The 25023-nt window shown below is 41.8% G+C and overlaps 2 protein-coding genes across 11 annotated transcripts in view; both read left to right on the forward strand.

Annotated features, from left to right (window-relative positions):
* Positions 1-2664, forward strand: part of CEP57L1 (centrosomal protein 57 like 1) — a 60367-nt gene extending 57703 nt beyond the window's left edge. For all 6 annotated transcript variants that reach the window (XM_056566275.1, XM_056566273.1, XM_056566277.1 and 3 more), the window contains one exon: positions 2258-2664. In XM_056566275.1, coding sequence (XP_056422250.1) covers positions 2258-2518 — 261 coding nt within the window. In that variant the 3' untranslated portion in view covers positions 2519-2664. The remainder of the gene's footprint in view (positions 1-2257) is intronic.
* A 4626-nt stretch (positions 2665-7290) lies between these two features.
* The window catches only part of LOC130362185 (uncharacterized), a 205140-nt gene continuing 187407 nt past the window's right edge, over positions 7291-25023 (forward strand). For 3 of the 5 annotated variants that reach the window (XR_008891308.1, XM_056566279.1, XM_056566281.1), the window contains exons 1-2: positions 7291-7394; positions 10621-10763. Coding sequence is in view for 3 of the 5 variants with exons in the window: in XM_056566279.1 (XP_056422254.1) it covers positions 10624-10763 (140 nt within the window). In the remaining 2 variants the exon portion in view is untranslated. Of the gene's footprint in view, positions 7395-10586; positions 10764-12739; positions 12871-25023 lie in introns of those variants that run through there. The other 2 variants (XM_056566280.1, XM_056566283.1) reach the window with 2 other exon arrangements.

A 25023-nucleotide genomic window follows, 5' to 3' on the forward strand; every position in this document is an offset into this window, starting at 1 on the left:
AGTTTGTAGCCCTTCCTTTTGGCCTGGCTACGGCCCCAAGGGTCTTCACCAAGCTCCTGGCGGCGGTGATCGCCATCCTGCGAGCCGCTGGTTTGTCCGTCATTCCCTAACTGGAAGACCTCCTGATCAGGGCTCCAACCAGGGACCAGAATCAGGTCTCCTTCTCACTTTTTAGACCTTGTCCCATTTTGGCTGGGTGGTCAATCAGGACAAGCCCAACTTGATTCCCACCCAGTCTCTGATCATCTTGGGACTCTCTGTCAACAGGAATTCGTCTTCTCCGTCGTCCTGTTCCAGTTTCCATTCTTTTCTGCATGGAAGTCCTGGGTCGGATGTTGGCGGCCATGGATGCTGTTCCCTTCGCCCAGTTTCATTGTCGTCGTCCCCCCCCCCCCAAAAGACTCGCCATTCCTTCCTGTGGTGGCTTTGGTCTCCTCTCCTTCGGCAGGGGTGATCTTTCCTGCCCCTCCACTGGCAGGTCATCATGACTGATACAAGTCTCAGTGGTTGGGGGAGAGTTTTTAGGGATCGGACAGTCCAGGGCCGTTGGACCTCCTCAGGAAGCTCTTCTCCCCATCAACATCCTGGAACTTAGGGCAATTTACCTTTCTCTATCGGCTCCATTGGGGGACACAGACCATGGGTGTATCTTGCTGTCTCTAGGAGGTGTGACACTATGGTAATAAAAAAAAGTCAGCTCCTCTTAGCAGGATATACCCGCCTTCAGAATCTAATGTCCCCAGCCAGGCTCTGCAGGCTGGAGCAGCAATGCTGTTCTATGGAGCAACATTGATCAGTGTAGAGTCTAGAGATTGCATGGTATAGCCTTCTATGGGAACTAAAAATAAAAAAGTTAATAAATGTAAATAAGCCCCGCCTACTAAAAGTTTGAATCTCCCTCCTTTTCCCATTTTTTTTAAATAAAAGGTAATAAAAAATTCATCATGTGTTAATGTCCGAACTATTAAAATATAAGAAACTGCAGGGATGAGGCACACTTAAAAAATACCAAAGTCCAAAATTATGCATTTTTGGTCACTTCATATAACATTAAAAAAAAATTATAAAAATGTGATCAAAAAGTCTCTCATTAAAACTAAAATGGAACCGATAAAAACTACAGACCACGACACAAAAAAGGAGCCTTCATATAGCCTCCTATGAGGAAAAATAAAAACAAAGTTATAGGGGTCAGAAAACGACAGTTTTTGAACATACTAATTTTGTTGCATATAATTAAAAAACTTTTTTTTTTTAAGTAGTAAAATAAAATTTTACCTACATGAATTTGGTATCCTTGTAATCATATGGAACTACATAATAAAGATAAGGTGTCATTTTTATCGAAAAGTGCACTGTGTAGAAACGGAAGCCCCCAAAAGTTACAAAATGGCGTTTGTTCGTTTTTTTTATTTCATCCAACAAATGTTTTTTTTTGTTTTGTCACTGGTTATGTTGTAAAATGTGATGTCATTACAAAGTACAATTGGTGATGCAAAAAAACAAGCCCTTATATGGGTTTGTAAGGGCAAAATTGAAAGCGTTATGATTTTTAGAAAAGGGAGGAGGAAAAAACAAAAGTGCAAAAACAATTATATTATATTGTTTTAAGCAGGTCAAAACAACCTGATCAGCCAATTAACAAACATTTGCTCATTTGCCGGCTGATCGCTGCCATACACAAAGCGGTATCGTCTGTTTAGCTGATAATCGCCCTGTGTAATAGGGCCCTTACTAGCAGCAGTTAAAACAGTACTCCCTTTCTCTTAAACACAGCAGTGCCCCATCGCTCACAGTTGTATCTCCTATTCCTCAACTTCACTACCTATAGGGGTACTCCACTCCCCAGTGTTCGGAACATTAAGTTCTGAATGCTGGGTGCGGGCTTCGTGGGGTCCCCACGTCACACTCTGCCCCCTCAATGCAAGTCTATAGGATGGGGTGTGACGGGGAGTGGAGTACCCCTTTGAAGCAGTGCCACTTGCCAAACAGTAACTTCACACCGTATTTCTTAAATGCTAAATGTCACACAAAAACCTCTACATAGTTATTTAGGTTGCAAAAAAGACACCAGACCATCACGTTTTTGCAGATCTAATTGTTTGCCCTACAGAAAAGCAAAACACAAATCCTCTGGTCTCCTGTTCTTTGCCTTATTGAAATTGGACACATTCCCATTACTTTATAGAAAAAGCAATTGGCTACCAACATTATTCTTATAGCTATTTCTTTAATAAATTCCTATTTGTTCTTCCAGGTTATAAGACTTAAGAAAGCAGCTCGGTCAATGAAGAAACTCTCCTCTAATGCTAGACGAGCTCTCGCAGGAGAGCCTTGCAGAGCAGACAAACCTGCTACCCCAAGAAGGAAAGAAATTCCAGCTACTCCAATGAAGAAGGGAGAAACTCTGCCAAGAAGTACTCCAACCCCTAACGGCAAAGCCTCCCTACAACTGTTGAAAAATGTGCAAAAGATTCAGATGACCCTAAAGAAAGATGACATCATGTGGGAAAAATGATTTTTTTTTTAGTGTTCACAGCCTTTTATTTGTATGTGTGTGTATGTGAGTGTTTATATATTGTTTACATTCTTACTCCTATTTATTCCCAGTGATTTTGAATGTCTATGTATTTTTAATATTTTAAATAAAGATTTGTAATTTTGTGTAAACCAGTGTCACTTCAGTATTTACTGTGAATTGGAAAATGATGCTCTTATGCGTACTATTTTCATGGACAAACCTGCCAAAAAATATTCTGAGGCACTATTGTCTTATCTTACATATCCCCATTACCTATTGCATTCTTCCAATAGACAATTTGAATTACTCCACTCTCTGGAGGCCCTGCTCCTCTAGGTGTTTATGACTTCTGGTAGTCCTAATGCCGGCCATCTCAGGTAGCCCAGTCCACTGAGGAGCATGGCAAATGTAAAGTAAGAGACTTGTAAAGTCACTCCACAACACTCACAGTAACCTTCCTGACTGTACATTGCAGTCACCCTTCCAGCTACTGTAGTGGACTATACCCTATATTGACAGTTCTCAAGTCACAGGTCAGGACCTTAAATGTCGTCACAACTGCGAACAGCCTATCGGTGAACTGCTAAGAGTTTGTTGTCCACTGGGGTGCAGCAGGGGGTCTGTGCAGGGGTATTTCCATCTCAGACATGTATAGTACATCCACACAATATAGCATACATTTTTGATAGATGTCCACTTCTGGGACCTTCACATATTGTGTCCACCTCTGGGACCTTTACCTGTATCCTGTGGATAAATGCAATATTCCAATTTAATAAAGTAATGACCTATTGCTAGGAAAATATGTTAGCTGTGCACGGTTTTATTGTCAACAAATGACATCAGAGTGCCATACTCGAGTGGTCCTGACCTGTGACAAAGACCCCTATAGGTGGTGTACCTGGGAGGGAAAACCATCTTCATCATTTTCACGATTGATAGGGGTCCCACGGGTCTTGACGCAAATCTGCAGCCCAAAAAAACATTTATTTATGAATCCAAAATCCACATGTTTTAGTATGGGAAGGCTTCTTTTTTATTTTTTATTTTTTTCTCCAGTACAAAGCGCATTTTCCTTTTAGACTTATCAATGTCTGCTCAATACAAAACCACAATGTATGTGTTAAACTTGATATCTCATAGTATTGCAGTTTGATATTCCAACCTTCTCTTTATGAAGTTAGAAGCTCTGGGGCTGTTTCTAGAACCACAAGTAGCACCTAGAAGTAAGTCAGATTTAGGACCCAAACCAGAAGATGTAAGTGATGCTTTGACTTCAAGGGCAATGAATCTATACTATTGCCTGAGTCAGAAGGAACAATATGCACAAATTATAAAGCCCCCCCCCCCCCCCCCCCAACAAACTCAAGCCTTCTCTACCAGGAAACACACAACACAATATTGTAATAAAAGAATAAAGTGCATGATAATACTAGCCTGTCTGACCCATACACCTTACAGCTGAGTTAAGGTAGGCCTGAACCTAACCATATTGCTATTCAACTGCCAAGCCTCTCTGTTAGGCCAGGTTCACACTGAGAATGAGTTGGCTTGATTCCGGGCAGAGATTCTGAGTGCAGACTGAAAACAGTCGGCGCTAGGACCGCATAGACATTGCCGTCCCCATAGACTGCAATGTCTGAGGAGCGGATTCCACAAGAAGAATGAACAAGTATATTTTTTTGGCAGTGGAAAGTCCGCAGCTATAATTCCATAGAGTGCAGTGGAATCCCATTGACAGCAATGAGATTTTGCTGCACTGGAATTTCTTATCGAAATTCCTAAGTGGAATTCCAGTGTGCAATTCGGTAGTGTGAACCCGGCCTTACAGTTGCTCAGGCCTGCACAATTATGGGCCTGCCCCTTCTGATGAGCATCTGGCTGGGTTTACAAGTAAAGTGTTATGGTCAATATTTTCAGGCAAGAGTGGAACTGAGACAAAAAGAAACTATAATGAAAATATTAGCTTTTTTTATGTTTTTGTACAACTCTCTTGCTTTTGGTTAAAATACTGACCAAAATATTACATGTGAACCTAAGCCCTTTTGCCATAAAGCCTATGGTACGCTGTCTGTCGCCCAAGAACCACAGCCAAACCTAGCATAATGATCGACAATAAGGCTATGCTTGCACTGCCAAATTTCAGAGATTCCGCAGCAGCAGAGTCTTAATGATTACAATTGGATTCTGCTAAGCTGTTTACATAGCAGAATTTCCGTGCCGGAAATATCTGGCGCAGAAATTTTAATTCCGGTTTTCCGCCGAAAGAATAGTCAGGTCTGTTCTTTCTGCAAACTCCGTACAAAATTCAGGGTCAATGTTTGCACAGAGGTTTTCTGTGTGAACATAGCCTGAAGGTATGAGAGTGAGGGTATGTTCACACAATGGAAATTTCACAGCAGAGTCCTATTGCCTATTGATATCATGTCCATTCTTTTTGCCGAGTCCGCACGGAAATGCATTGCCGTCTATGAGTTGGTACATTTCCAAGCTTCCCTAGTGCCGGCACTCTGCTGGAGGGGGAATGTCCGCTCAGAAATTTACCGTTCGGCATTCTCCCGTGTGACTATAGCATGAAACTCTGCTGTCCTTTACTACCCATCCTATAAACGCCCCTCTAAAGGGAACCAAGTATTAGATTTGTGCCCCTAGGGAGGGTAAGGATATGAAGTTTGTAACCCTGCACCCTGTAATTTGTCCCCTGGGTGGGGAGCTATACTTGCCTAGTCCCATTGCTCCAGCCGTATTGATGTCCTCTCGGCGTGATTGACAGCTCGCAGAGAGGTGGGTGGGCCATCAAGCATGCCAAGGGGGTGTCTCCATGTCACTATGGCCGCAGCGACCGGACTAGGTAAGTATAGCTTCCCCACCCAGGGTACTAATTACAGGGTGAGTGGTTACTTACAAAGGTCATGTCCTCACCATCCCAGAGGGCAAAAACCCCTAGGGTATGGTGAAGATAAAGATTTTACCATGTATAATGCGTTGCCAAGCGTTATATATGGTAAATTCTTAAACCTGCTGCTAGGTTGGATTTTTTACCCTTGGCTGGCTGAAGACCAAATTGTAATTGGTTGAATGTGGATAATCTCTGGCCATTTTGCACTGTGGGGGCTTCACACTACATTAGTAATTCTGCCAGCATTAAGTTTTTCAGTAACTGAGAACAGTGGGCGCCATTTATTTCAAAGTATGACCGTATGCGCAATTTTTAGTAGACTCAAAAGCGTGGTATCCAGTTTGCTGAAAATAGTGCAAATGGCCCAAACATTGACTGGTTGGGCCATTGAAATGAATGGTGTCTGCTGCTCTCCATTACCGTATACGTTTGCATTGCCTTTTTATCAGTATGCTGACAAATACTTCAGATGAAATCACTAACGCAGTGTGAACCTAGCCTTATCTGTGTGTGGCCAGCAGATTATATGGATTATTGATAATAATAATAATTATTATATAATCCGCATAGCTGCACATCAAAACGTGTGCCATTTTTTGGGCATACAAAAGTTGCAATTTTTATTAAGAACTGGAAAGCTCTTAGTAAAAGGGATGTGACTTCCCCCAGCCTGACACATTTACTAATAATTTACTAAAATTCACGCTAGAAAATTGATGTAAATTATAGCGAAAATCTACTCCAGCTTCTACCCTGGGCAGTCAGTGATGCAGTCTCTTTAATAAATTTAGAGCGTCATCCTTCTGTGTGTTTTATCCTATGACTGGAATATAAATGCTGGTGTTTAATAATCCCCCCAATGTAAATATGGTCCACAGTGAAATCTGCATTACACTTACACAATATGCAACACTTTTCCAAATTGCAGCTGCAATGTAGCTCCAGGCTCCCTTTCTATATAAAAACACTACATAAAACATACAATACTATATAAGGATGCAATCATATCACTATTTTGCTATACAGTTCCTGTATACAGTTTTGTATAAGATAACCGTATACGACCATATAGAAAACCGTACACAAACATCCCATGCAAAAACGTATGTAACAAAAAGCATAAGGTTGTGTGCGTTTTTGGTCATGTACGGTTTTGTGTGTTTTTTTGTTTTTTTTTACCATACACAAAACTGCTCTTTTGTGTCCTGTTTAAAAACCAAATACGAACTGTATCCAATTTTTTAACATTGAAGTCAATGAAAAACTAATAGGTGTATGGTGGCATATGGTTTTTGCGATACTTTTTTTTTTTTTTTTTGCACATGGCAAACCACACCTACTTTTCTTGAAATTTCAATAAAACAATCTAAACTTTATTGCAAGAAAGTTTTTTTTTTATTTTTTGCAAAAACGGACATCTAAATTAAAAACGCATATGGTTTAAAACTGTATGCAGTTTAAATTTTATAGCACACGTTTGCATACAGTTTTGTCAGTTTTTAAGGCATAAGTTATGCAAAAAAAACTGAAGCAAAACAGTATGGCAAAATTGTGATGTGAATGCACCCTAAGGGTACATTCCAACACGGCGTATTTGCTGCATATTCGCTGCTGCGTATTTTATTTTCTCTGTTGAAGTCAATGGGTAGGAAAATACGCAGCACCAAATACGCAGCAAAATACGCTGTGTGGGAACGTACCCTAATACACATTCACGTTTTGATAAAAAAGAGTGTATACTTTTTTTATTGATTGTATAGAGTGAAAAAGCCTGCATGCGCCCCCTGCTGGCTAGCTACCTTACATAAAGGAAAATGTGTATCTATTGGCCTCTGGCTGCTTCCTGGACTCTGTGCTTTGTGTACCTGAGCTGCCATGGAGACTGCAAGCTTCAAGTTAACTCATATGTGCACTGCTTTAGGATAACTTAAGACAGCTCCAAGAAGTTTCTCTAAAGGAAAGTCTAAAGAACAGGTAAGTACGCTCTAGTAAGTACCACTGAACTACTGGATCACAGTCTAAGCATGTATTGTGTGACTAGTGGTTACCCACTGTGATTTGTCACCACTGTGTTCAATGCTTGTTCCATGACAGTAATAGGCTATGTTCACACACAATACAATTGTCCTTTCTTTTAGTCGTTAAATAAGTAGCATGTTTATTTTCATCTTTGTTAGGAACGAAACGCCTAAAATAAGCATTGGCCAGAGACATTACCCCCAAACAAAGACAGATTTTCATTTTCATGCACAAATAAAGCAGCATTTCTATGTGTTTTGGCATATTTGACTGTAAAGATGTAGGGTAGACATTACTATTATTATTAGATGTAGGGTAGACATTACTATTATTATTAGATGTAGGGTAGACATTACTATTATTATTAGATGTAGAGTAGACATTACTATTATTATTAGATGTAGGGTAGACATTACTATTATTATTAGATGTAGAGTAGACATTACTATTATTATTAGATGTAGGGTAGACATTACTATTATTATTAGATGTAGAGTAGACATTACTATTATTATTAGATGTAGAGTAGACATTACTATTATTATTATTATTAGATGTAGGGTAGACATTACTATTATTATTAGATGTAGGGTAGACATTACTATTATTATTAGATGTAGAGTAGACATTACTATTATTATTAGATGTAGGGTAGACATTACTATTATTATTAGATGTAGAGTAGACATTACTATTATTATTAGATGTAGGGTAGACATTACTATTATTATTAGATGTAGGGTAGACATTACTATTATTATTAGATGTAGGGTAGACATTACTATTATTAGATGTAGGGTAGACATTACTATTATTATTAGATGTAGGGTAGACATTACTATTATTATTAGATGTAGGGTAGACATTACTATTATTATTAGATGTAGAGTAGACATTACTATTATTATTAGATGTAGAGTAGACATTACTATTATTATTAGATGTAGGGTAGACATTACTATTATTATTAGATGTAGGGTAGACATTACTATTATTATTAGATGTAGGGTAGACATTACTATTATTATTAGATGTAGGGTAGACATTACTATTATTATTAGATGTAGAGTAGACATTACTATTATTATTAGATGTAGGGTAGACATTACTATTATTATTAGATGTAGAGTAGACATTACTATTATTAGATGTAGGGTAGACATTACTATTATTATTAGATGTAGAGTAGACATTACTATTATTATTAGATGTAGAGTAGACATTACTATTATTATTAGATGTAGGGTAGACATTACTATTATTATTAGATGTAGAGTAGACATTACTATTATTATTAGATGTAGGGTAGACATTACTATTATTATTAGATGTAGAGTAGACATTACTATTATTATTATTATTAGATGTAGGGTAGACATTACTATTATTATTAGATGTAGGGTAGACATTACTATTATTATTAGATGTAGAGTAGACATTACTATTATTATTAGATGTAGGGTAGACATTACTATTATTATTAGATGTAGGGTAGACATTACTATTATTATTAGATGTAGGGTAGACATTACTATTATTAGATGTAGGGTAGACATTACTATTATTATTAGATGTAGGGTAGACATTACTATTATTATTAGATGTAGAGTAGACATTACTATTATTATTAGATGTAGGGTAGACATTACTATTATTATTAGATGTAGGGTAGACATTACTATTATTATTATTAGATGTAGGGTAGACATTACTATTATTATTATTAGATGTAGGGTAGACATTACTATTATTATTATTAGATGTAGGGTAGACATTACTATTATTATTATTAGATGTAGGGTAGACATTATTATTATTATTAGATGTAGGGTAGACATTACTATTATTATTATTAGATGTAGGGTAGACATTATTATTATTATTATTATTAGATGTAGAGTAGACATTACTATTATTATTATTAGATGTAGGGTAGACATGATTATTATTATTATTAGATGTAGGGTAGACATTACTTCAGACCTGTACAGCATGGATTGACTTCATTTATGACTCCAGTCTATAACATCATCACACTAAATTTCCCACTGAAATTGTGTAAATCAGTATATAAATCTATCTGTAGGGCATTTAACTTACGTTTCCCTGATTTTCACACCTGTGGTTTTTAGTAAAAAGTGTATATAATTTACAATATATTAATATCTGTATTAAAAGCTTTACATGCAGCTCTTATAAACTGCTTGAAATTTTTTCAGTGTTCAGAGGCGTAACTTATAGCTCCTGGGCCCCGAAATAAAAGCTGCAACAGGGGCCCATAAGCCAATTATAATACTGGTCTCTTATGGGGCAGATGGGCTTTGGGGCCTCCTTAGGCACAAGGGTCCTGGTGCGAATGCTACCTCTGCACCCCCTGTAGCTACGCCCCTGTCAATGTTTATGTAGTTATATATGTTTGTAGTACGGCTTGAAGATAACCTCTGAGAAAGCTGGTTGGCACCCTAGATGGCCTGTATGATAGATGGTACTGGGATTTTCAGAGTCCTGAACAGCAGATGGAACAATTCACACATAGTAAGTTAACTGACTGGGATACATGGATACAATGTATAAAAGGACATTTGCTGCTTTATGAATGCATTGCCTTTGATTCTGTTCATATCTGCCTCCTCGTTTTTATTATAAAGCATGCACAGAAACATGCCTGCCTTCCCTTATATTATTGTCTTTTTATTTGTTTCTTAGGATAAATATATGTTTATCCCAGGTGTGTTCACATTAACTTACTGTAGATTTACCTACCACAGTTGCTGGAAGTTTGTTCCAAACTTTTACTACCCTTTCAGTTGAATAATATTTCTCATATTGTTTCTAAACTTCCCACAACAGACCTAAAGGGGTACTCCGGCGCTAAGACATCTTATCCCCTATCCAAAGGATGGGGGATAAGATGAATGATTGCGGGGGTCCTGCCGCTGGGGACCCCCGTGATCTTGCACGCAGACCCCGGAACATGTTCGCTCCGGGTCTGATTACTGGTGATCACGGGGGCTGGAGCATTGTGATGTCACAGCCCGCCCCCGTGTGATGTCGCGCTCCGCCCCCTCAATGCAAGCCTATGGGAGGGGGCCTGACAGCTGTAACGGGGGGGTGTAATCTCTTCAGCCATATGGGTATGTTTACTGAGGTCTATTGATGTCCTGTTTTTGCCTCACCTTAGATAATGAGTGAGGTGTATAGAATCTCTTCAAGTGATAAAATCCAGCTGCTGGAGAAGGAGCTAGCCACGCAGTTATCAGAACTGAAGACAGAAATAGAAGAGAATGGAGTGGCACTGCATGGCAATTCCTCTCGAGCCTATAGGTAGGTTTAAAAAAATGTTCATATTAAAAGGAATCTGTCAGCTGTATTTGCTGTAGACCTTACAGTTGCTGCTGAATAGCTGTTAGAATATAAAATCTAAGTGTATCTTTCCTGGAGCTGATGGTGGTTGCCTATTTCTCATCCAAGTGTCAAGGAGGCAGAACCAATATACTCACGTGCCAAAGCCTGGCACACCTACCCACTCAACTTCACCTCCCAGAGCCTCCTTGACTGATGTACAGAGCCCTGAATGTCAATCAATGAGGCACTAGGAGGTGAGGGCAAGCAAGAAGGTATGCAAGACTTTGACACTTAGTGGGGTACTCTGGTGGAAAACAATTTTTTTAATCAACTGGTGCCAGTAAGTAATCCTTCTAGTACTTATCAGCTGCTGTATACTCCATAGTACAATTCTTTTGTTTTTGAATTTCTTTTCTGTCTGACCACAGTGCTCTCTGCTGACACATCTGTCCATGTCAGGAACTGTAAATCATAAACAGTTTGAAATAGTCAGTATCCGCAAACTGAAATATCACAATACCCAGAGTAGTGGATTGCCAATCACACAGTAATAGAATCACAGTATATGGTATCTACTCTTTAGGAACAGATGAACAATAAAATATAACTTTTATTATATTCAATTAAAAAAAGGTACCAACAAGACTAGAAAGTCAGTAACCTATAGACACAGTAATCAAAGTCATAAATAATATAGGGGTAAGTGATATCAGACGTGAGGTGTTGTGAGGGTATGACAAAAATGAGTCTGCATTTATGGAAGCATCCACAGAGAGAGAGGATGGTAATAATCCTGGATGATGGTATTTATAGCTTATTTAACGTGATCCAAGATGATCAATGGAGATCACTAGGGAAGGGTGTTAGTGCCGACCCTAAAAGCTATAGCCCCCCACGACACTGACCCTGTCTTTTGAGGGACCCATCTCCTTAATAGGATTGCCTCAACCACGGTGACGTTCCCTCCCTAGCGCAAGTGTGCACAAAAAAATAAATAAAGACTTGGGGGGGAATGGTAAATGTAGGGTTGAGTGTAGATGGATGTGTCACTGAAAATCAGGTAGATGGTATTGCAGTGTCAAGATTGAAGTAGTCAGACCCTCAGAAAATAACAAATAACCATGTCTTGTGTCAATAACAAAGTGATAAACGGGAGATTCACAATTATTGACAATGACAGGAAAATACAAAACAATGCTGTCAAAAACCCTATGGATGGTGGGTACAACTATAAAAGAACAAATAATCCCTTAATTCCAAGGTTAAAAATAACCATGAAAAATCTGACGTGTTTCCACCGCTTAAATGGGAAGCGGATTCATCAGGGATAGGGATACAAGTACACAGTATTGTAAATAAATGATAATAAAATATCCGTACCTCAATAAAAAAAACCTTATAGGTCACTTAGATATGATGGTTCAGCAACAAAATTAATTACATTAAGGAGTCATTATGTACACATATTACATAAATATGTATGTAAAGGAGTAGCTTATGGGCTGGTAGATAATATATCAAGTATTTACCAATGAAGGTATGTAGGCATATATAGGCATATACACATGATATCAATATAGTCAGTGACCGATTGATTGATAGCAGTACTAGTCAAAGACCAATGATAACCTTAACACAGCGGTGTGGATGGTTGTCAATGACGATAACTGAACTATAACCCCCTACACAAAAATAGCTATGTAACCAAAAATAGAGTTTAGCCACAACCAGACTTCAAGATGTATATAAATCACCATATAACACAAATTGTTTAGTGTATGGCCTGACATTCAATATCGTATCCACGTACAAGGTGGTAAACTATTAGATGGTAACATACCCCAGCATGCCACCTTAGTGACTACAACCTATGCATATTAGGTTCAAGCACTATAAAAAAAGCTTGAATAGCCATCAGGATAGGCATAATGATTTGGTCACCGTGCCAGATGCATAATAGAGTCAAGGCATTAAAATATACATAGCTTGCGGCCAAGACTCAGTGATCAAGCGCCATTATTCGCCAGGACACAGCGGTCTGTGGTCTTCAGTCCTCCATTAGACCCGGACTCGATGGTCAGTCGTGGTAGGTACACCATTAAGCAGTTGATGATACTACTGCTGAGAGGTTAGGAGGATATCAACCGCAATATATAGCGCTTACCTATGTGATTGATGAGCGCCATAGTACCGCTTCCGGGACGCTGCACGTGTGTGCTGCGAAAGGAGCGTCGCACTGTAACAGCGTCCGGTCTGTGGAACGCTGTGCGTCGCACTGTGCATCTCACTGTGACAGTGTTCGGTTGAACGCTTTAGCGCTCCACTGAGCGGAAGTGGGAGGAGGGATAGAATAACCTAATCTCTAAATGCAAGCTGTGGAGCGCCAAGCGCTCCAAGTGCCGGAAGTAGAAAAATGCCATTGAAGATATATATGGCGCATACGCAGATAAATAAATAGGGCAGTATATTTGGAATATTGATATCAGGGCCAAAATAATTAAGAATTAAATGACCATATAGGAATTGAATGATAAATATGGATAATAAATAGGAATATTTAATAAATAATGATGAATGATACTAGGATAAATGATGGCTGATAATTAGTATTGATATTAATCTGCTAAGTACATTTGTACCCATTTGGACCAAACACATTAAAGTAATTAAACATAGCAAGAACAAGATATTATAACTAAACAATAGGCTGGTATAGAAGAAGAAAGAAAACATGTCAGGAACTGTCCAGAGCAGAATCAAATCCCCATAGCAAACCTATTCTGCTTTGGACAGTTCCTGACATGGACAGAAGTGTCAGTGGAGAGCACTGTGGTCAGACAGAAAATAAATTTAAAAAGAAAAGAACTTCCTGTGGAGCATACAGCAGCTGATAAGTACTGGAAGGATTAAGATTTTTAAATAGAAATAATTTACAAATCTGTTTAACTTTCTGGCACCAGTTGATATAAAAAAAAAATGTTTTCCACCGGAGTACCCATTTAAGCAGCTCAGCCCTGCCTCATTGACACTTGGCAACCACTATCAGCTTAAGTATTGGAAATAGTATTACAGTTCAATTGTGCACAGGGCATGCATAGCAATATGGCCCGGATTTATTAATTTGCTTAAAACCAATCACAGCTCAGCTTGGTTGGTTTCTGTGGCAAAGACAGGCAATTTTGGTTTTAGTACATATTGATAAATCTGGGCCTATATTCTAGTTCATATTCTGTATTTTAATCAGCCCATCTATTAGACTAAAGCCACATACACAATTCTGCTGGTTGCTACTGGAAACAGTAAACCATCTTGATTACAGACACCAACAGATTTGTACAGTTTCTGTAATTCTTAGAGATTGTTACTTTTTCTCTTACAGTATCTACAATAGTGCTTACAATGTACATCACCAGCTTTTCATTGACTCTATATTGTCAATAACAGTGAATAAAAGCATGGACGACAAATATGGGCTACAATATCTCTATATAAATTATATACAAAAATGATGATCAACTATATTGATCAAATATATTGGTAAATGTAAATAGTCCAGTCTATTTATTATTGGCTTATGGATATACTTTTGCCAGTTTAAAGGAAGTCTAAGCCTAGAAAATGATCTCTATACTTTTTATTACAGAATTTCTATAAGAAATGCTCTTACTTGTAATAGGGCACGTTCACGCATAACTAATCTGCCGCGGGTTGCCTGCAGCTGAGAATCCCGAGGCGGAAATGTTGCTACCCATTAAAGTCTGCAGGCAGCAGCAGATTAGTTACATGTTAAAAGTAAATAAATAATTTTCATTTTATTCTGACCAATAAAGAAGGAAACGATTAGCAAAGGGACAGGTCTTTACAATATTCAGATTTCTTCAGACAGGGCAGAGGGGGAGGCTCCTGCTGCAGTCAGTTGTCTTGGAGGAGGGAAGAATATCAATTAATTAATTTGCTGGATGACAGTAGTGCTATAATGTGAATGTAATGATATCCCCAATTGTGCTGCTTAACTAAAGGTATGTGTTCCCGTATATAATACACAGAAGTGAAGGTCATTAAAATATAATGTATTAGTAAGCGCTATATGGGACTTAATATACAAACTCTATATGCTTGATTAGATGTATTAGGATTGGTACCTGTATATTGTTGCAAAGGAGAGTGTCCCATGTATGGTGATGAGCGCAATCACAGACGTGGTATGTACCTCGATATGGGGCTGTAGATCAAGAACGGAGGGAGAAAAATAACGTGATGGATACCTGACCAGATATATCCAAAATACCATGTGAAACAAGATTTTCTTCTTGAAAAGAAAAGATACCTGTGCGTGTATTAGATGAAAATGCTGAACGCACAGGCTGAATGCGATATGGTTCTATAATTCACACAGGTAAAGCATATGCTGAAAATAAAGGAGAGATCGGGTTCTATTGCCAATTGCTTATTTTGAAGTCCGTTACTTGCTGTATGTCTGTCTATTTATATATGTTTTTATACTTGCGGTTTTGATGCGTCTTTTGTGCGGTAATTGGTCTTTAAGTTGCTGAATCGGAGAAAGGCTTGTGCCAAGGATAATGAAGGTTAACAGGAGAACACCCCCGGCTGGTGGTGTCTCAGACCGTAACTTGCTTTTTTTGTGGTTAGTCCGGTGGAGCTGGACGGTAAGTGGTGACGTCACTACTGGTGCTGTGGAGGCCCACAATACTTTCCAACACATTTCGGAAACGGGAGGACTGTTTCCTTCGTCGGGGATGGTAAGTGTGTGGCCTCTTGTTCCTTATGTAACCTGCGGATGTCAAGACCTCCCATAATTTTCTGTGGACACTTGTCTTTCTTTTCTTTGATTGTAATCTATCCATAGGGTTTATAAAAAGCCGAAAATTTCAAATTTGGAATTTAAACCGTGTGGAATCATAGTGTTTATGTTAAAAATCCATTTTGAGTCTGCCCTGGAAGATGCCTCCCCTCCAGTTTGGAATGATTTTCTCTATTCCAAAGAAGGTAGATCCTTTAAGATGCTGTTGATGTTTCTCTTTGTAATAAGATGATAGGGGATGAGCCTCATATCCTCTTTGTATGTTGTATACATGTTCCCCCAACCTAGTCTGTAATTGTCTTTTTGTGCGTCCGATGTATATTTTATTGCATGGACATTGGATTCCGTATATGACGCCGGACGTTTTGCAATTAATATTATCCTTTATTTTGTATTCTGTTTTTTCCTTAGGGCTTATTATTTTGTAAACTGGGTTTGTGCTTTTGCTGGTTGTACACATTTTGCAGTATTTGCATGGAAAAAAGCCTTCCTTTGTAGATGAAAGTGATGAGGATGGTTTTGTTGCCAGTTGTATAGTGGGGCAATTTTATTTCCTATATGTTCAGCTTTCCTGTATATAAAGGATGGGTTTGCTGGAATATGTTCACCTATTATTTTGTCATTCTTTAGGATGCCCCAATGCTTTTTTATTATTTTCTGAAACAGATGGCTTTGTTTGTTATAATAAGTGAGTATAGGAATTTTCAGTTGTAGATTCTCCATTGTTTGATTTTTCTTTTTGACCGATGTTTCTTCTTGCGGTTTCACAATCAAGCTTTTTCTGGTTATTTTTTCAATTTCTTTATGTATGTTCCTCAAGGTGTTTGCATCATATCCCTTATTGATACATTTCTTTTCTAATTCTAAGGCTTCTGTATTGTACTGTCCTGTCTCTGTACAGTTTCTGCATAATCTGAGGAATTGGCTATGTGGAATGTTATGTAGCCAGATTGTAAGATGGCAACTTTCCATATGTATAAAACTGTTGCTGTCAGTTGGTTTATTGTACGTGCTGGTAATGATTTTGTTGTTTTTATTACATATATTTAGATCTAAAAAATGTACCATGGTCTGACTCTACTGTCACGATTCGGCTGGCAGGAGGTGGATCCTCTGTGCCAGAGAGGGATTGGCGTGGACCGTGCTAGTGGACCGGTTCTAAGTTACTACTGGTATTCACCAGAGCCCGCCGCAAAGCGGGATGGTCTTGCAGCGGCGGTAGTAACCAGGTCGTATCCACTAGCAACGGCTCAACCTCTCTGACTGCTGAAGATAGGCGCGGTACAAGGGAGTAGACAAGAGCAAGGTCGGACGTAGCAGAAGGTCGGGGCAGGCAGCAAGGATCGTAGTCAGGGGCAACGGCAGGAGGTCTGGAACACAGGCTAGGAACACACTAGGAAACGCTTTCACTGGCACAATGGCAACAAGATCCGGCGAGGGAGTGCAGGGGAAGTGAGGTATACATAGGGAGTGCACAGGTGAACACACTAATTAGAACAACTGCGCCAATCAGTGGCGCAGTGGCCCTTTAAATCGCAGAGACCCGGCGCGCGCGCGCCCTAGGGAGCGAGGCCGCGCGCGCCGGGACAGGACCGACGGAGAGCGAGTCAGGTACGGGAGCCGGGGTGCGCATCGCGAGCGGGCGCCACCCGCATCGCGAATCGCATCCCGGCTGGAGACGGTATCGCAGCGCACCCGGTCAGTGGATCTGACCGGGGCGCTGCAGTAGCGAGGATGTGGCGAGCGCTCCGGGGAGGAGCGGGGACCCGGAGCGCTCGGCGTAACAGTACCCCCCCCCTTGGGTCTCCCCCTCTTCTTGGAGCCTGAGAACCTGAGGACCAGACTTTTGTCTAGGATGTTGTCCTCAGGTTCCCAGGATCTCTCTTCAGGACCACAGCCCTCCCAATCGACCAAGAAATTTTTTTTTCCTCTGACCGTCTTGGAGGCCAGTATCTCCTTTACGGAGAAAATGTCAGAGGTACCGGAAACAGGAGTGGGAGAAACAAGTTTGGGAGAGAAACGGTTGATGATGAGTGGTTTAAGAAGAGAGACATGAAAGGCATTAGGAATACGAAGAGAAGGAGGAAGAAGAAGTTTGTAAGAGACAGGATTAATTTGGCACAAGATTTTGAAAGGACCAAGATAGCGTGGTCCCAGTTTGTAGCTGGGGACACGGAAGCGGACATATTTAGCGGAGAGCCATACCTTGTCTCCGGGAGAAAAAATGGGGGGAGCTCTTCTTTTCTTATCGGCAAACTTTTTCATGCGAGATGAAGCCTGTAAAAGAGAATTTTGGGTCTCTTTCCATATGGTGGAAAGATCACGAGTCACTTCATCCACAGCGGGCAAACCAGAGGGCAAGGGAGTAGGGAGGGGGGGGAAGAGGGTGACGGCCGTACACCACGAAAAATGGGGATTTAGAAGAAGATTCAGAGACTCTGAAGTTGTACGAGAATTCGGCCCATGGTAGAAGATCTGCCCAGTCATCCTGGCGGGAGGAAACAAAATGCCGTAAATAGTCACCCAGGACCTGGTTAATTCTTTCTACTTGCCCATTGGATTGAGGATGATAAGCAGAAGAGAAGTTTAATTTAATCTTGAGTTGTTTACAGAGAGCCCTCCAGAATTTTGACACGAATTGGACGCCTCTATCCGAGACGATCTGCGTGGGCAAACCGTGAAGACGAAAAATGTGTACAAAAAATTGTTTTGCCAACTGAGGCGCTGAAGGAAGACCAGGAAGAGGAATAAAATGTGCCATCTTGGAAAATCGATCAACGACCACCCAAACAACAGTGTTGCCACGGGATGGGGGTAAGTCTGTAATAAAGTCCATACCAATCAGAGACCAAGGCTGTTCGGGGACAGGCAGAGGATGAAGGAGACCAGCAGGCTTCTGGCGAGGAGTCTTATCCCGGGCACAGACAGTACAGGCCCGCACAAAATCAACAACATCCGTCTCCAGAGTCGGCCACCAATAGAAGCGAGAGATGAGTTGCAAAGACTTTTTGATGCCCGCATGGCCAGCGAGGTGGGAGGAGTGACCCCATTTGAGAATCCCGAGACGTTGGCGTGGAGAAACGAAGGTCTTCCCTGGAGGAGTTTGCCTGATGGAGGCTGGAGAAGTGGAGATCAGACAGTCAGGAGGAATGATGTGTTGCGGAGAGACCTCTACTTCCGAAGCATCCGAGGAACGAGAGAGAGCATCGGCCCTAATGTTCTTGTCGGCAGGGCGAAAATGAATTTCAAAGTTAAAACGGGCAAAGAACAAAGACCACCTTGCCTGGCGAGGATTCAGCCGTTGGGCAGACTGGAGATAGGATAGATTCTTGTGGTCGGTGTAAATGATAACTGGAAATTTTGATCCCTCCAGCAGATGCCTCCATTCCTCAAGTGCCAATTTAATGGCCAGTAGTTCTCGATCCCCGATGGAGTAGTTCCTCTCCGCCGGAGAGAAGGTCCTAGAAAAAAAACCACAAGTAACAGCATGCCCGGAAGAATTTTTTTGTAGAAGGACCGCTCCAGCTCCCACAGAGGAGGCATCAACCTCCAATAGGAAGGGTTTAGATGGGTCAGGTCTGGAGAGCACGGGAGCAGAAGAAAAGGCAGACTTGAGCCGTTTAAATGCGTCTTCCGCTTGAGGAGACCAGGACTTAGGATTGGCATTCTTCTTGGTTAAAGCCACGATAGGAGCCACAATAGTGGAAAAATGTGGAATAAATTGTCTGTAATAATTGGCGAACCCCAAAAAACGTTGGATAGCACGGAGTCCGGAGGGGCGTGGCCAATCTAAGACGGCAGAGAGTTTATCTGGGTCCATTTGTAGTCCCTGGCCAGAGACCAAGTATCCTAGGAAAGGAAGAGATTGACATTCAAACAGACATTTCTCCATTTTGGCATAAAGTTGATTGTCTCGAAGTCTCTGAAGAACCATGCGGACATGCTGGCGATGTTCTTCTAAGTTGGCAGAAAAAAATCAGAATATCGTCCAGATACACAACAACACAGGAATATAAGAGATCACGAAAAATTTCATTAACAAAGTCTTGGAAGACGGCAGGGGCGTTGCACAGGCCAAAGGGCATGACTAGATACTCAAAGTGTCCATCTCTGGTGTTAAATGCAGTTTTCCATTCGTCCCCCTCCCTGATGCGGATGAGATTATAAGCACCTCTTAAGTCCAGTTTGGTAAAGATGTGGGCACCTTGAAGACGATCAAAGAGTTCTGAGATAAGAGGTAGGGGGTAGCGGTTCTTTACCGTGATTTTATTAAGTCCGCGGTAATCAATGCAAGGACGTAGGGAGCCATCTTTTTTGGACACAAAGAAAAATCCAGCTCCGGCAGGAGAGGAGGATTTGCGGATAAACCCCTTTTTTAAATTTTCCTGGATGTATTCAGACATAGCAAGAGTCTCTGGGGCGGACAGAGGATAAATTCTGCCCCGGGGTGGAGTAGTGCCCGGGAGGAGGTCAATAGGACAGTCATAAGGCCTGTGAGGAGGTAAAGTCTCAGCTTGTTTTTTGCAAAATACGTCTGCATAGTCCATATAAGCCTTAGGGAGACCGGTTACAGGGGGACCCACAGGGTCACGGCAGGGAGTTCTGGAAACCGGTTTAAGACAGTCCTTGAAACAAGAAGTACCCCAGCTTTTGATCTCTCCTGTGGACCAATCAAGGGTTGGGGAATGGCGTTGAAGCCACGGTAGTCCAAGGAGAATTTCGGAAGTGCAATTGGAGAGGACCAAAAACTCAATTTTTTCGTGATGAGGTCCGATGCACATTAGGAGGGGTTCCGTGCGGTAACGCACGGCACAGTCCAATCTTTCATTGTTAACACAATTGATGTAGAGGGGTCTGGCGAGACTGGTCACTGGGATGTTGAACCTGTTGATGAGAGAGGCCAAAATAAAATTTCCTGCAGATCCGGAATCCAAGAAGGCCTTAGTGGAGAAGGAGAAGGTAGAGGCAGATATCCGCACAGGCACAGTAAGACGTGGAGAAGCAGAGTTGACATCAAGAACTGTCTCACCCTTGTGCGGAGTCAGCGTACGTCTTTCCAGGCGGGGAGGACGGATAGGACAATCCTTCAGGAAGTGTTCGGTACCGGCACAGTACAGGCAAAGATTCTCCATGCGGCGTCGTGTCCTCTCTTGAGGTGTCAAGCGAGACCGGTCAACTTGCATAGCCTCCACGGTGGGAGGCACAGGAACGGATTGCAGAGGACCAGGGGAGAGAGGAGCCGGGGAGAAAAAACGCCTCGTGCGAACAAAGTCCATATCCTGGCGGAGCTCCTGACGCCTTTCGGAAAAACGCATGTCAATGCGAGTGGCTAGATGAATGAGTTCATGCAGGTTAGCAGGAATTTCTCGTGCGGCCAGAACATCTTTAATGTTGCTGGATAGGCCTTTTTTAAAGGTCGCGCAGAGGGCCTCATTATTCCAGGATAATTCGGAAGCAAGAGTACGGAATTGGATGGCGTACTCGCCAACGGAAGAATTACCCTAGACCAGGTTCAGCAGGGCAGTCTCAGCAGAAGAGGCTCGGGCAGGTTCCTCAAAGACACTTCGAATTTCCGAGAAGAAGGAGTGTACAGAGGCAGTGACGGGGTCATTGCGGTCCCAGAGCGGTGTGGCCCATGACAGAGCTTTCCCAGACAGAAGGCTGACTACGAAAGCCACCTTAGACCTTTCAGTAGGAAACTGGTCCGACATCATCTCCAAGTGCAGGGAACATTGCGAAAGAAAGCCACGGCAAAACTTAGAGTCCCCATCAAATTTATCCGGCAAGGATAGTCGTAGGCCGGAAGCGGCCACTCGCTGCGGAGGAGGTGCAGGAGCTGGCGGAGGAGATGATTGCTGGAGCTGTGGTAGTAGCTGCTGTAGCATCACGGTCAGTTGAGACAGCTGATGGCCTTGTTGCTCTATCTGTTGCGACTGCTGGGCGACCACCGTGGTGAGGTCGGCGACAACTGGCAGTGGAACTTCAGCGGGATCCATGGCCGGATCTACTGTCACGATTCGGCTGGCAGGAGGTGGATCCTCTGTGCCAGAGAGGGATTGGCGTGGACCGTGCTAGTGGACTGGTTCTAAGTTACTACTGGTATTCACCAGAGCCCGCCGCAAAGCGGGATGGTCTTGCAGCGGCGGTAGTAACCAGGTCGTATCCACTAGCAACGGCTCAACCTCTCTGACTGCTGAAGATAGGCGCGGTACAAGGGAGTAGACAAGAGCAAGGTCGGACGTAGCAGAAGGTCGGGGCAGGCAGCAAGGATCGTAGTCAGGGGCAACGGCAGGAGGTCTGGAACACAGGCTAGGAACACACTAGGAAACGCTTTCACTGGCACAATGGCAACAAGATCCGGCGAGGGAGTGCAGGGGAAGTGAGGTATACATAGGGAGTGCACAGGTGAACACACTAATTAGAACAACTGCGCCAATCAGTGGCGCAGTGGCCCTTTAAATCGCAGAGACCCGGCGCGCGCGCGCCCTAGGGAGCGAGGCCGCGCGCGCCGGGACAGGACCGACGGAGAGCGAGTCAGGTACGGGAGCCGGGGTGCGCATCGCGAGCGGGCGCCACCCGCATCGCGAATCGCATCCCGGCTGGAGACGGTATCGCAGCGCACCCGGTCAGTGGATCTGACCGGGGCGCTGCAGTAGCGAGGATGTGGCGAGCGCTCCGGGGAGGAGCGGGGACCCGGAGCGCTCGGCGTAACATCTACTCTGCAGTGAAAATTTAAAAAATACTTGTTTTTATTTATTTCTTCTAAAAGCAATGTCAGACTCATGGTATCACCACTCCAAATAAAAATCACGTTGTCTATAAATCTTTTCCACAGGAACAGGTTCGCACCAAGTTTCTCCCCGGGACTCCTCCCACAGGACTACATACAGGTTAGAATAACTTGGTGCGAACCTGGTCCCCATCGCTGTACCCCACTTCTGATTAAAAATTAGTTGTTCATATTTTAAATAATTGTGTTTCAATATAAAATTGATACAATCCCCTATAAAATTAATTTGGCTCTCCGGCATATCTGCTTGTTGAGATGAAAAGTGTTCTGCAGCAAACCTGCCTTTGTTGTGTTCGATGATGGTATATAATGACGTAATGTCTAATGTCCTGATAATATAATGTTTCTGCCATTCTATATCTGCCAAAATCTCTAAAATATGCGCTGTATCTTTGAGATATACCAGAAGTAATTCGACACACGGTTGTAGGTGTATATCGATATACTTTGATAAATTGGCCATAAGGCATCCAATTCCCGATATTATTAGCCTCCCTGTAGGGTTAATTGTGGACTTATGCACCTTTGGAATTTGATAGAATACTGGAATTCTGGGTGATTGCGTTTTGATGAATTCTGCTTTTTGTTTGCTAATATTACCTTCTTCCTTGCCTTTTCTGATGAGTAAGTCCATTTCAGTTTTGTATTGTACTGTGGGGTCTTTCTTTAGTTTTTCATAGGTGCGGGCATCGCTTAGAAGTCTGAGGCATTCCTCATGATATGTATTGTAATCCAAAATCAGCTGGGCGGATTACAATGTTATTGTTGGTTTGAAGGGATTTTATTGCTATTTGTTCCCGTTTTGATAAGTTATGATTTTGATATTTAGTATAAATTTTTAATCTGCGTAAATCGTTGGCGACCATATTTTCAAAAGTGTGCATAGATTCCGAATACTCTTGGTAAGGAAAAAAGGTGGATTTCTTTTTTAGGTTTGTATATTGTCACGATTCGGCTGATTGGAGGTGGATCCTCTGTGCCAGAGAGGGATTGGCGTGGACCGTGTCGGTGGACCGGTTCTAAGTTGCTACTGGTTTTCACCAGAGCCCGCTGCAAAGCGGGATGGTCTTACAGCGGCGGTAGCAACCAGGTCGTATCCACCGGCAACGGCTCAACCTCTCTGACTGCTGAGATAGGCGTGGTACAAGGGATAAGGCAAGAACAAGGTCGGACGTAGCAGAAGGTCGGGGCAGGTGGCAAGGTTCGTAGTCTATAGAAATAGCAGGAGGTCAGGAACACAGTATGGGTAAACACAGTAATAGCTTTCTCAAGGCACTAAGGCAACAATATCCGGCAAGGAAGTGCAGGGGAAGTGAGGTTATATAACAAGGGAGCAGGTGGAAACTAATAGGCTGATTGGGCCAGGCACCAATCATTGGTGCACTGGCCCTTTAAATCTCAGAGAGCTGGCGCGCGCGTGCCCTAGAGAGCGGAGCCGCGCGCGCCAGAGCATGACAGCCGGGGACCGGGACAGGTGAGTGACTTGGGATGCGATTCGCGAGCGGGCGCGTCCCGCTATGCGAATCGCATCCCCGCCGGCAATGTCAGTGCAGCGCTCCCGGTCAGCGGGTCTGACCGGGGCGCTGCAGGGAGAGAAACGCCGCGAGCGCTTCGGGGAGGAGCAGGGACCCGGAGCGCTCGGCGTAACATATATTTGAAGGTGATTGGAATAGGGTCACTATTGGGTAGAGGATTTTTTATGAAATATTTTTTTAGTGTTAGACTACGCATACTTTTTTTTATACTGATATATGTTTCAAATTTGTTTAGTGTACATGAGGAAGCAACATTTTAATCCCTTTTGTATGAGTTTGGTTTCATTTTCTGTTAATTTGTATTCACTTATATTGTAGATTTTTTGCATTTGGTCTGTGTTATGTGATATTGGTTCTTTTATCTATTTTTTTTTTTTTGGTGCATTTCCCTCCTCTTTTCCCTCTTTTTGTGATTTTTTTCCTTGTTTCTGAAAAAATCCTGCTTTACTGTTTTTTTAGTTGTTTTTTGTTTGGATGTTGTGTGTGTGTTAATGTTATTGTTCATTAGTCTTTGTTTTTCTTCCTCCCTTCTGTTTGTGGTTTCATTTCTTTCTGTCTCTTGTTATGGAGAGAATCTATTTTGTGTAATGACAGTGCAATCTATTTCATTATGATTAGAGCCATTGCTTACTTCTGTCTCTTCATTGGGGATTGAATTGCTCTGAATAATTTCTGGTGGACTATTTCTTCTCACTATAGTGATAGTGGGAGAGAGTGGAATGTAGTGATTGCTTTGTCTTTGTTCTGGGCAAGTGTCATGAACAGTGAACAGAGATGTGTTTTCAATGTTAACAGCATTTTCTGTCATATCTCCCCCACTCATTTCATCTATCGTTTCGAGCTCTTCTATATTTGTTGCATGTGTTGAATTATTTTTGGAGGTAGAGTTACTATCATGTGTGAAATCTCTACTGAATTTTCATTCTTTTTTCTTTATGATTTCATCTTCTTTTTGTCTTATCCTTCATTTAATACTGCCAGCTAAGTTAATAATTTCAAGATGATCTTTATATGGTGGAATTTTGTCAAATAATTTCGCTATGCTTAGCTTACTTTTCATGATTCCTTCCTTCCTTTTTTTGATGATGAATA

The sequence above is a fragment of the Hyla sarda genome, chromosome 3 (genome assembly GCF_029499605.1).
Source record: "Hyla sarda isolate aHylSar1 chromosome 3, aHylSar1.hap1, whole genome shotgun sequence".
NCBI classification, from domain to species: domain Eukaryota; kingdom Metazoa; phylum Chordata; class Amphibia; order Anura; family Hylidae; genus Hyla; species Hyla sarda.